The sequence below is a fragment of the Esox lucius genome, chromosome 9 (genome assembly GCF_011004845.1).
Source record: "Esox lucius isolate fEsoLuc1 chromosome 9, fEsoLuc1.pri, whole genome shotgun sequence".
Taxonomy (NCBI): Eukaryota; Metazoa; Chordata; class Actinopteri; order Esociformes; family Esocidae; genus Esox; species Esox lucius.
The window spans coordinates 11,981,739-11,994,152 of record NC_047577.1 but is presented as its reverse complement, the minus strand read 5'-3'; the positions used below and the strand labels follow the sequence as shown (position 1 = coordinate 11,994,152).

The 12,414-nt window shown below is 46.3% G+C and overlaps 1 protein-coding gene and 1 long non-coding RNA gene across 4 annotated transcripts; one reads left to right on the top strand and one right to left on the bottom strand.

Moving 5' to 3' along the window:
• Nucleotides 1–184: 184 nt before the first annotated feature.
• smdt1b lies at nt 185–1,694 on the top strand. Of its 3 annotated transcripts, none has more exons than XR_002197232.3 (3): nt 185–398; nt 904–1,047; nt 1,306–1,694. It is a non-coding gene; the product is annotated as a single-pass membrane protein with aspartate-rich tail 1b (long non-coding RNA). The 3 variants fall into 3 exon arrangements; XR_001198308.4 differs by having other exon boundaries at nt 186–398; nt 904–1,075; XR_001198307.4 differs by having other exon boundaries at nt 187–398; nt 904–1,071.
• A 56-nt stretch (nt 1,695–1,750) lies between these two features.
• Nucleotides 1,751–11,489, bottom strand: LOC105012180 (TRIO and F-actin-binding protein). Its single transcript, XM_029122530.2, has 17 exons — nt 11,471–11,489; nt 10,252–10,349; nt 8,845–8,981; nt 8,461–8,642; nt 7,003–8,353; nt 6,414–6,591; nt 6,187–6,312; nt 5,967–6,035; nt 5,762–5,851; nt 5,446–5,549; nt 4,749–5,256; nt 4,266–4,500; nt 3,932–4,043; nt 3,646–3,805; nt 3,373–3,486; nt 2,860–2,946; nt 1,751–2,609 (listed from the first exon to the last, which is right to left on the bottom strand). Exons 1-17 carry the CDS (start codon nt 11,487–11,489, stop codon nt 2,463–2,465), a joined length of 3,717 nt encoding a protein of 1,238 aa, XP_028978363.2. The 3' UTR covers nt 1,751–2,462.
• Nucleotides 11,490–12,414: the final 925 nt, after the last annotated feature.

The following is a 12,414-nucleotide window of genomic DNA, read 5'->3' as shown; positions in this document are numbered from 1 at the left end:
TGGACAGGGCAGTAAGAAAAGCCCATAATAAAAACATCTAGAATAATTTGTACAAATTCTTTATGTATTTGGCAAATAATTGTTCATCGTTATATGGAGGTATACGTGTTATACTAAGGTATTATGTGCTTTCTGATCTTTGATGTCATCATAAATGCGGCTAATTACATCGCGGATAGTGACGCCTCGAACCCACCCATAAACATTTTTCGTCCCGCCCACCCTAAACTGGAAAAATGGCGACAGCTGTTTTGCGATTCTCTCGGACACTCGTATCGAGAAATACGGCGATAGTAAGCCGTAACACCGTCTTGAAACCGTCCCACACTCCAAGACAGAACCAACTTCGAACTGCCGTATCAACAGCAAATGGCGGTGTTCTACCAAAGCCGGATAAAGTGAGTTTGAATGCATTGGGCAAGCCCATTCGGTACATTAACCCTACTGTTAACGTGGGAGGTTCCTGTCATGGTCTTGGAGCAGATTGATTGTTTTCTTGGCCAATCGTAGCCACATACATTTGGAGAGAGAACTGTGGGAACCAATGGGCTTGTGTTTGTTTTATGCAAGGGAAATATACGGAAGTAATTAATCCGAATTATATCAAAAGGAGAACAGCAAGATCATCTGTAACATTTTCTTTTGTAATTTGACATGGTCTTTTCGTTAAATCTAACTACATATTTTAAGAAACCATTCGAAATGGGATAGTTCCTGTCAATCCTGTAGGCTAGCAAATACATTAAGATTATTCAGGAAATTGTCTACATTACCCTGAGCCAATTTGTATGAGAAGGGGGGAAAAAATCAGGCTTTGAACAATGTAATCAATCTACTACTGGATTATGTTCACGCAGCAGTCCTTCAGATTATGCTCTGAACCCCCCACCCTTTTCATCCCAGGTATCCTTTGGCCTGATTCGCATGACCGCTGTAGTGATCCCCTTCCTGTATGTGGGCACTCTGATCAGCAAGAACTTTGCGGCTCTACTGGAGGAGCATGACATCTTCGTCCCTGAGGATGATGATGACGACGACTGAACCAAGGCCAGTGATGATAAGAAAGGAATTGCAAGTATTAATACTTTTCAGAATAAATGTCTGTCCTACCGGGAGGCACAAGCTACAGTAGAAGACAGCTTTATATACTAAAGTCCCAAAAACATAATGGTATCTGCCCCGAAAAAACGTCCCTTGTAACATTTTGAAATATTTACAGTGGTTATGTAAAGAACATTTGAATCCCATAAAAAAAAGTTAGAATTAATTACCATTAACATTGCTTTTATTTCAATTCCTTCCCAGGGTGCTTTGCAATAATGATGGCTTGTCTGTTGCCTTGTTGGAGAGGATCAAAACTACTGCAGGCGACTGCCGACTTATCTACAAATAACCTTGCATCATATATGATGACTTATGATTATTTATAGATATGTAAAACATTTTTTAATCCTCTCAAACACGACCAGTATGATTGAGAGAGAGATGCCACCACTACAGGAGAAGATGACCTATGACCTCGTCCGGCTCCGCTCATCCTTTGCCTTTCCTATTATGAAATTGTCTTCCCATTGTCGCCTGCTTATCACCGTGAATACTACATATTGTTTTAAGTTATTGTGAGGCCAAATCACAACTAGCCTCCTCACTTACTCGCATGTGTCTTAATAAATTGATACTCTATGGAAAAAAAATGTTGAGTTACATTCTTTGGTGTCAGTTTTGGGAGTGATTTGTTATTGTCATTCAGCAACAACAAAAACGGTGGTTCCTCAAACTCGTATCGTAGTCTTGCTGGAATCTTAATATACTTTAGTTCCAATTTCATTATATGAAACAGTGTGTTATTTTGGGCAATTCCAAGCCACCCCCCCACCCCACCATAAGAAAGAAACAACACAATGCCATTAGTCACGTTCTCCTGCTCAGGCCTTGCATGCATCACCCAGTGATTGTTCCACATCACGAGCTGTGCTGTCATCAGACAGATTGCAATAATATATGATGTGCTTGGTTGATAGGTAAAATTCAGATCCAAGCGTTTCTGAGTTAGAGAACCGTGTTGTGTCTTTGAATTTTCCAGGGTGTAATCATTATGCAGATTCGGTGGGAACATGTTCATCAATGGAAACCTTTTTCTCAAAATCTTATAAAAATGCTACCTAATCAAGAGTATTTGGGAAACTCATGCTTGGTTTGCTTGCATTTTGTTCCTGAACAGTAACTGGTGTCCATTACAAAACGTCATGCATTAGATGAAAAGTTTTGTAATCGGAGTAATGAATACACCCCTAGAGAGAAGGGGGGGGGGGGGGCGTCATTCTTAGGTTTCTGTAGCAAAAGCTTCTTAAATGGAAAATGAAGAGGGACACGCCCTATTTTGTCCAGTAGAATCTCTTTTTTTCTTGCAAAATTGTCTGATTGAAAACACCATAATTATCCAAAAATCCATCCACACTTTCTCAGGTGTCTCTTCCCCCCTCTTGCAGCGCTGCATTGGCCAGTCTCAGATGCTCTTTGAGGTTCCTGATCTCCAGCTCGCTGGTGCCCTTCATCGCACTCAACTCCACATACACCTCCTTGTAGCGGTCCCATGCATTCTGCTTCTCCTGGATGGGGTGGGGGGGGGGGTCATATATTACCCATCTGAATAACATAATGGACATGATGATTGTTGTGGTTTAGGTCCTCATTGTTGGACTAAGATCTCAGTTGCGTTCTCCGCTTGTCCTCCCAGTCTCATTCTCAAAACCTGGTTGGGTAAGAAAGCCCTCTCTAACCTCTTTCCTTCAATGGATTTTGATGAGGGGAGAGGACCCGAGGAGAATGCAACTAACAGCTTCCCTATTGAAACGGTACCATAGTAAGAGACTGCACTTCATTCCTCAGACAGCTGACCTCCTTTTGGAGGTACACAACCTCATTCTCCTTTGCTCGCAACAGCATCTGCAGAACAAAACCAAATAACACTGGTCTTTATTAACCTGTGTAGGAATTATGGAATTATCCTAATGCTTCTGATAGGCGGCTACTTAAATGACCAAATAGTTAAAGGTCTTTTTGACACTGAAGAGAAACATTACAGTGTTTCAAAATAGCCCTGGGCCAGAATCAAACTCATGCTGTGGTGGTACATGTGTAACAGAGATAGCGGCTTAGCCTGCTGGACAACCCTATGACTCATATGACCTATATTTTAAGAACCCCCGTTGTTTTCATTGAGGTAATAAATGGTTTCAGGGTTTCTGAATCATTCTGGTTCAGCCAACAGATGGCAGTGAGCGCTAGACCAAATTGGGATCACCAGTGGACAACACTACTCCACAAGCCATTCAACAAAACCACTCGGAGGTTATGAACATTTCAACTTACTTCCAATTCTGAGGGACTGCGCTCACAGTTGCCAGGGGAGACGCATGCTGATCTTTGACCCATTATGAAACAGCGCATCCGGCTGATCTCTTCCGTCAGACGAGCTTGCAGCTCCTAAGAGAAACAGGAAGGAAAAATGTAAATAATAATTGTAATAAGACTTATGCATCGACTGGAGGTATGGCACACTTCCTAATTTGTTGTTTATTACATCATAAATGAGTTGGTTATTAGTTTTTCATGACACACTGCTCACTTTCTCTGCTCTCTGACCTTGTTCTCTTTGCAAAGCTGCTCCATCTCTCTTTCCATCCGATTTAGCTCTGTCTCTCTGTCTTTCCCGCTCTGCTCAGCCCTGCTCAGCTCCAGGCATTTCTGGGAGTATCTCTCTGACAGGACGTCCAACTCGCTACTGAAAGCATCAGCCTGGGGCCTGCTCAGAATCGAGTAACACAATCCTAAACAGCGGTGGGCGTCCACACACGGAATGCACAAGCAATCAACCACATTCAGTTCTTGCCTTTGATTTGAACGTGTGGCTAAAAAGAGGTGGTCTTACATCTGTCCGTTGTACGTAGGATCCACATGGGCCTGGCCTCCAGGCATCCTCCTAGCCTTCTCCACCTCCCTCACCAGCTCCTCGCTGTGGACCCAGTTCAGGGCCTCCACGGCTGAACAGCGCAGGAGTGGTTGCGTCGTGCCGTGACAAGGGAATAAATGAGAACAATGAAGTGAAGTGTTGAAGGACAGGGGAATGGGTAGGTGGGATTTCTGGTCCACAGCCACAACGATCCCAACCCCTGTTTGTGATGTCACCTCTAGAAAACACCTGAACTATTCATACAACGTACTGTATTGCCCGTTGTGTACCCCAACAAGTCTCCCCTGCTCACCTTGCGCGGTGGCCTTGCTCTCTTCCTGCAACAGCCTGTCCCTCTGTGCCTGAAGGTCTCGGATCTGCCTTGCGTGGCTCTCCTGGAGCTCCTTCAGGGCCCTGTGGTGGGCCTCCTCCATGGCCTCCAGGCGCTGGCTGCAAGGGGCCCCGGGGCCACACATTCCTTCCACCTCCGTCCCCATAGCTACTCGCTCCATACGCAGACCCTTCACCTGTTGCCTGAGCGATAATGCCTGAAAGAGAGGGATACATGGAGAGTGTGAGAGATAAAGAGACAGAGTCAGAGGAAGAGAGAGAGAGACAGAGGGGAGGAAATGTGAGGTGGGTGAGGACAGATCCCCTAAATTATTCAAATGTTTATTGGGAAAATACATCCTCTCTGTTTTTATAATTCCCTAGCAAATTAATTTGAAATAACGGGTTATTACATTTTAAATGTTTTGATTCAGGAAAATATTGGGTGAAAAAATTCTCACTCTACCTCTCTCTGTAGGGCCATTGCACTGGTCGTCAATATTGTTTGTGTCGTGCCATTAGGAATCGTCTCATGGCTCTGATTGGTCTGTGCACCAATAAGTGACAGCTCGCTCATCTCCCTGAATGACAGGCTTTCAAGCTCCGCCCACTTCTTGCTGACATCCACATCCATGGTGTGAGTGACAGCCAAGGGAACACCGCCTGTCTTGAGCTCCAAAGACTCCCATCTGCCGCCCCTGTCACTGAACGGGATCCCCTCCTCAAACCACTTGTTCCTCTCCTCCAATCGCTTGGCCTGTTCCCTGTCCCAGCCCTCCCCTGCCTCTCTCTGACTGGCCACAAACATTTTGGAAGACATCCTATCTAAATCCTCAGAGTCCATTTGATGAGCGCGGGGGGTGGAGCTGGGGCTTTGAGGTTCAGAGTCTTCGCAGGGGGGATTGGAGGGAGGACTGTGGGGTGACGCAGGTGGGCGGTAACCGTGTCGTCCTCTGCCACTGTCGTCTGACTGTCTGTGGTATGAGAAAGAGGTTTCAGATACACCGTGGCTTCCTGCTCACGTCTTACCCTGCTGTATTACATTTGAGCCTCTAAACTCACTGTGTAGACGATTGTCAGGACATTGACCAGTTTAAGTGGAGGACCCGGCACCCTATTCCCCAAAGTGTGCACTAGCCGGCTGACAGGAGAGAAGCACTCACCGTGGGGAGGGTCTGGGCTGCTGGACGGCCTGTCTCAGAGCCTTAACCCAGCTCCTCCTGATCCTGGAGGTGGAGGCAGACAGAGTGAACACTGCCTCCTTCGTCTAGTTAACAGAAAGCAGAAAGAGGGCGGCCGTAACTGAAGGCGTTCCAAACAGGAACTAAGTGACTCAAATAGATACCGACTGTCAAAATGGTTTTGTAGTGCCCCCCCCATTCACATCCTCCTGGAAGTGAACCACCAAGGGGAACGTTTCAGCTGGAGAGGATGGTGAGGGTGAAGTATCGGTAGACACGGTGAGAGAAAAGCACATACGTGTATCTGGAATCCATAGTTGTTGTCCGTATCCCAGTCCAGCACGTTGACACAGTCAGTCAAGTCTATCTCTCCATCCAGGTCATGTGACTAAAACGGAGCAGGAAGTACGGGTTTGATGCAGACACAACATCCTATTAGGGTTATTCACAGGGTGTGAGACTGACTGGGGAACTGATATTGCAGATACAGGAAATTATGTCACCTCCTCAGCCTCAGAGTCCCTGTAGAAACTCAGCGCAGCGTCGCCCATCACGAACCAGTGCCTCCTCCACTGTTAGGAACACAACCCAGAGACCAAGCTGAGTCAAGTCAGCGGCTCCTCAAAATATTGAAAGCACTGCAGTCGTTTTGGAAAGGTCTTTAACAAGGCCTTCCTGTAAATGGGCGAGTTTGTTCTTACTCGTTGGCATCATTTGCTTTACCTCTCCATATTCATCCAGTTTTGACATCCAGCCTTTCTGTCCAGGCTGTACGTCAGTGTTTTCAGGTAGAACTCTCTCCTGTGGTTTAGAAGATCTGTGGCCCTTTCCAGTCTGATGACCGGAATTCTTAAAGAAATGGTTTGTAACAAAAAAAAATAATTTCATGGTATGACACCATGTAAGTTGTTCTTTTAAAGTACAGAACTCGAAAATGACAAATGGTTTACCTGTTGGTGAAGAGCAGTAGCGGAAGGAGTTGGGGAGAGTCGTCCGTCTTCTGAGAGCCCACACGTAGTCCTCTCTTTCTCCCCCCTTTCTCTCCCCCTCTCTCTCCCCCTCTCTCTGCCTCTCCCTCTCTCGTCACATTCAGCCCTCATGGTGTAGCCTTCTGATTCTTCTGCATATCTGAAACAAAGGGAAGTTAGAGGAATAGTGTCCTAGAGTCTGACAGACACAGATACAGCGTCAGAGCATTTGACCGGTAACCAAAACTTCCTGGTTTGAACCCAACGAGCTGATGAAGTATGTTGATGTGCCCCTTAGCTTAACCCTAAATGCTCTTGCATGGTTTTTTTTCTGGATAAGTCTGCTAAAAAAAATGGTCACCCCATAGGATGTACCAATTTATCCTCTGCTCTCCACAACCTCCAGAAATGTCCCCCTCCTCATTATAGTCAACTATTTACGAATCAAACACCAAAACAGTACTTAAAATATAGGGGTTAGTGTTAGGGCAATGCTTTGTTTGCTCCCTCTCCATTCGTTCCTGCTCTGTCCACTCTCACCTCCCTCATCACCTCCCCACTCCCTATTCACCTGGTTGTCCTGTTACTCTGGTCCCTCCGTGGACTGGGGCTCTGAGCTCTCCTCCTCTTGCCCAGCACCAACTCTCCCTCATCTCCGTCGGACCCCTTGTCGGTCCTGGGGATGTCGGCCAGGATGACATAGTCCTCTATGGTCATGCCCTGGGAGTCTACTGAGGCGGTCCTCTTGGGCTCCTCTCTTGTCAGCAGGTATTCCAGGCCACGCCTTATTGTACTCTTGCTCCTCTCACCGATTGGACGGTGGTCCCTTTCCGCGATCGCTGCATGCGGCTTCAGCGAATTGGCTAGCAGCCGGGAGTCAACGCCTAGTTGTGGAGGGGAGGAGCAATGGGAGGGGGCAGGGCTAAGGGACTGTGAGGAGCCACGCAATGAACCTTGAAGGGAGCTGCAGTCGGTTTTGGTGTTCCTATCTGGGCGTTCATTTCTGTTGTCCCTCTCTGGTTTCCTTGAGTAGCTAAATGTTGTCTCAGTTCCGGTTTCTCTATAGTTGGTTTCTCTTTGGGGGGAGTGGCTGTGAGTACTATAACCACTTTTAGGGGGAGAGCATTCTCGGGTAGCCCAATTGCGAGTTGTAGGAGAGGGGTTTGTGTCTGCCCGGGGCCGGGGGCTCCTGGAGCCTTCGTAGGACTTTGTCTGAAAGGCCGTGGAGCTACGGCGAGAGATCGCATCGAGATTTTTGTACAGCGTTTCCGAGTCCAAACTGTGACCATTTGAATTGTGGGACGGACGCCTTGACCCCGCTGACCCTCTTGATGCTCTTGACTGTCGGTCACTCCCATTGGCGTGACGCTCCAAGGCACCATTTCCTCTGTGGGAGGAGTCGGCGTGTCTGTAGGTGGGAGCGTTTCGAGATGGGGAGTGGTGGTGAGATAGTACAGAGCCTCGTCTGTGCGAAGGACTGGAGCGCCCCGACTGATGCAGAGATGACGAGTGAGACGGAGCGTGATTTCTCGGCGGGGAGCTACGACGTCGTGAAGACGCGGATCGCGATTCAGCCAGTCTGTGCCTGTTTGGGCTCGGGGAGCGGGTTTTGCTCGGCGACTGGTTTCGAGATTCAGCCCCTCCGCGTCTGAAGTTGGAGTGATACGTGTACCTTTGTGGAGACTCACTCCTCCAAGTCTCCTGCAGGAAAGTGTCTTCATTTCTCCTTTGGGAGGGGATGCCGAGGTTCACATTGCGGTAGGGGATGGAGGCCTTGGGCTCCGGGCTGTGGTTGTTAGGGAGCGGGTGTCCCCTCTCATAGTAACGGTAGGGGCGCTGGGATACACCCTCCGCCTGAGCCTGGAAACCCTCGAATAGGGCTTTCCTGTCCGGAGAGAAGTAGCTGCTCTCTCCTCTTGAACCTAGCGAGGAGTAGTGACACGGCCTGATCAATAAAATAACTCAACGATAAGATTTTGAGTTTCAATGAAGAGGACACGTCTCAGACGGAATGCCTCCCTGTTCTCACCTGATGGCCGTCTGAATCTCTCCCGGCCTCTGTTCTCCTCCATTGGGGAGCTGTGTGATGGTCTATGGGCAGAGGGGTCTAGCCGGGTCATAGCTGGCCCAGTCACAAAGCAGCCTGCTGGGCTGGCGGAGCCACTCCTCCCTGGGCCCGGCTGAACATGCCACTGTTCTTCCTGACTGCTGCTGAGAGAGAAACCACAGTCGGCAGCAATCGAAGTATTCACTTAAAATACTTTCTAATACCTTGCGTTATAATAGGTGTGATAAACCATTTCAAAAAACTAGTTGTAAAGCGAGTTATAAACCCTTAAAGAATTACCTTTAAACCTTGTATTTGTACCTTAATTTAACGTGTTACCAAAGTGAACTGCCAGGGAACACTCACCTCCGTGCTGTGTCAGTGTCACAGATATTGAGTTCCCAGTGAGGGCTTGGAGGGTGAGTTAGGCTCTCCTGATTGGTCCGGACAGTCGTGGTGACATCACTGTAGCTGGTCACCTCAGACAGGAAGTTGTGTTTGCCCTGATTCGTGGAACAGCCCCCATTTCGGGTAATTGTTAATAATTCAGAGAGTTCCACACTAATCAATGACCAGTTTTGAGAAAGAGGCTTTCAGTTAAAAAGGGTTTTCTTTGTTTTCATAGATTTGCATTGTAATTTGAAGAGTGATCATCAGTGGAGATGGCTTATAGGTACAGAAATTGAAGATTGACTCGAATGATGAATCGAAAGTTATATGAATTCCACCACCTCCAATGTGAATTCAACAGGCATGTGAAAAACCACCGTCCACAGACAAAGCAGTGAAACAAACACAAGTAACAAGAATGAGTAAATATTTCAACTGCAGCTAACCCTAAGAAGGTTTTATATGAAGCTGGAACAAATATATTTACCGCACCTGCTTGGCGTCCTACCGTCGGCATCCCTTAGAGAATCTGCTAAGAATCTGTTAAGAATCTGTTAAGAAAGGGCGACAAGTTGCAGCTGCCTCTCTCCCCCTGTGTTCCTCCTCCCTCATCTCCTCTTTTCACCTCCTCTACCGGAGCCAATACATTAGGCCTGCACAGACCATGGTAATAGAAGCTAGCGTCCCTCTCTGTCTCCGTCTCATCATTATTTCATTGGTCTTCGTCCGTCACCCTACCAGAACCCAGCCCACTCTAATCAGCTCTGTCCTCGCCCTGCTTTCATTCCGCCTTAAAACGCACTCTTTGTTCCCTTTACTTCTTCAACTTTGGCCTCTAGATCTCCTGTGTTGTGTGCAGGCGTGCATTTCTATCAGGTTTATTCTGGTAAGGGAAATGAAAGGATTATTCAAATGACAGTAATGATTAGTAGAAGTGTATTTCTGCTACAGGGTCATCCTCCGAGCTCAGTTAAGTGGGCTGGTGATGTGTTTGTGTGTGTTTGTGTGCATGTGTTCTGTGGGCATATTAGATTACTGGCTTTCCCCCAAGGGATGCAAATGAGCTTTTCATTAATTAATTATAGAATAATGATGGAATCAAACGCCAAACTGAGTGTTGGTCACACCTGCTGTATAACTAACATTATAATGAATTGCCTGTCTAGTCTGTGGTTGTACTGCCACATTGCTTTGTGTGACTTCTGCCTTTGTTCATTAAGAAACAACAGCACTCATTAAGAAACCGCGTCGTGGGGCAGAGAAAAGAAAACAAGTTTTTCAAACTTTTACTGAGACTTGTGGCAAAGTTCTGTTGTTTTCCGAAACCCGTAACTTTAATAGGATTTAGTAGTCGATTTTCCACAAGGCTTCTTCCTGGCTCACCTGTGAGGTCGTGGTCAGATGCATGTGTTCTGGCCGCAGGCAGGAACCACAACGGGAGGGGTCAAAGGTGTTGGGTTGGAACTCTTTGCAGTAATAGTCTTCAGTACAGAGGGCCATAACAGAGCCATCAGGAGCACACCCTTTTTTGACACTAATGGTACAGGCCAATGGGCTGATGCGCTACTACACAATACACCTACACAAAAGTGGTACATTCTGATTAGGGGTGGCATGGGGATTGACATTCAAATTATGTCAGGAGCAGCAGAGCAAAAAAGCTGAATGTGGATCAGTGAGCTATGTCAGTAGACAGTGTAGCATTCATCATGTTATTGTAATTCCATGAAAGGCAATTAAATCTCTTGCAGTCAAATGACATCGTCTGGGCTCCCTAAAGTGAAACTCTTAAAGACAGGGACTAAAGTGGAACCCAAACCGATGTTGCTGGTATACTAGACTATAGATATAACAGTCCAGCACAGCAATAGTTAATTGATAACAAAGGAACCATTAAACAGTTACCTATAACTAATTTGTCAATGAAAAAAGATGTTATGATTAAAATATCACGATATATTATTGTAAGGTGATTACTCAGCTGGTCATTATTACCTTATGCAACATTTCCCGGTTAGAAGTGGAATTGCCAAAATACCTTCTGAATTGTGCTCCCAGGTTCTCCATCGTTATGTGACAGAGAAGTAACCAGATACATTCATCACCGGTTATCTCCTCATACGACTTCAGACAAAGGTCTGTGGGACTTTGGTCTGGGTATAACTGCCATTCCTTCTCTGTCTTTTGTCATGTTAAACGTCAGTTGATTCTCACTGGAAACAACCATTGGCCCCGAAGGGCTGCATCAGATGTCGTCAGCATTAGAATGAATTGTCCAACTGCCTCCACCCAGCATATGTTATGTGGAGGGCCTGTTTTACAGGTGGCTGCTTGGTGAGTCAAAGGCGAGAGCTTTCACAACAGACAAAGACCAGTCAATCGAATGTTCCCCACCTGTGAAACAAGAAAATAAGCTGCCCAAAAAAGTAATTTGAAACACTGAAAAGGTAACATTCGAAAAAAATAACCCAGTACCTTTTAAATGGAAATAAGAAGGAACACAATGAGACAAAGCCATTGGCCACCTCTTTTGTCACAGAGCCCGGCTGAACCTTTATGTACCAGAGCCAGGTAGACCAGCGCAGCAGCCGACACTTCCCACCTGAGGAAATGAGAGTCATTTCCGGATCTACACTGACCGTATGTAAAGGATCCAGTGACCCAGGGACCATGTGTGCGCATTTTAGGTGTTTCTTATAGACAGTTCAAGACAAGACTATGGTGCTCTGTGGGGTGATCTTGATCCCTTTCGGCTGCAGTGTCCAGAAACACCAGAAGAGGGGGTCAGAAGCAACTTCAGTGTCTTGCTAAAAGAGGCCCGGTAAAACACACACATACACGCACGCACACACACACACAGAGTGACAAATACTATTCCCGCAGCCTCTCAGTGGGATTATGGGCTCCGACCCGTCATACATGCTGGCGTTCTCCTTCCAGAATCCAGACTACGGAGCAGCGTATTTATAGATGTACTGTGTGTTTAAATAGGTGAAGTGAACGCTGAGTGCTCCGGATCTTGTAACAGGGCCAATTCATCACTTTGTGGGATAGTCTCGTTTCAAGCTCAAATTAGCCGTCCACAAAGCCACGTTTGATTAATTCCCCTCCAAGGAACTGTAGTTCTAAAATGTTTACCTGTTTTGGCTTTGAACAAGACTTCCTCAGAGTACAATAGCCCTTAAACATCTAAAAGATGTCACCCTAAGGATATTAATAATAGGATCTTTGGCCAGAAAATGTCTAGGGAGTTATTTCTGCCCAAATCCTTTTTCCACTCAGCGTCCTAGTTGCATAGCTACGCTCAGTTGCTTGGGCGACAGTTGCCATGGTGAGAAGAGATTCAGTAACCATGGAAATATGATCACCAAAGTTCAGCATCCCGTCAACTTAAAATTGACATTACCGACTTCCATAAATATATACATAGACTTTTTTATTAATGAGCGTTATATATTCTTTAATGTTCATATTGTTGGCTGTAAAATTACTATGACAGGTAATGGAGAAATGGAACAGCATCATATAAATATAGCATTGTCAGTC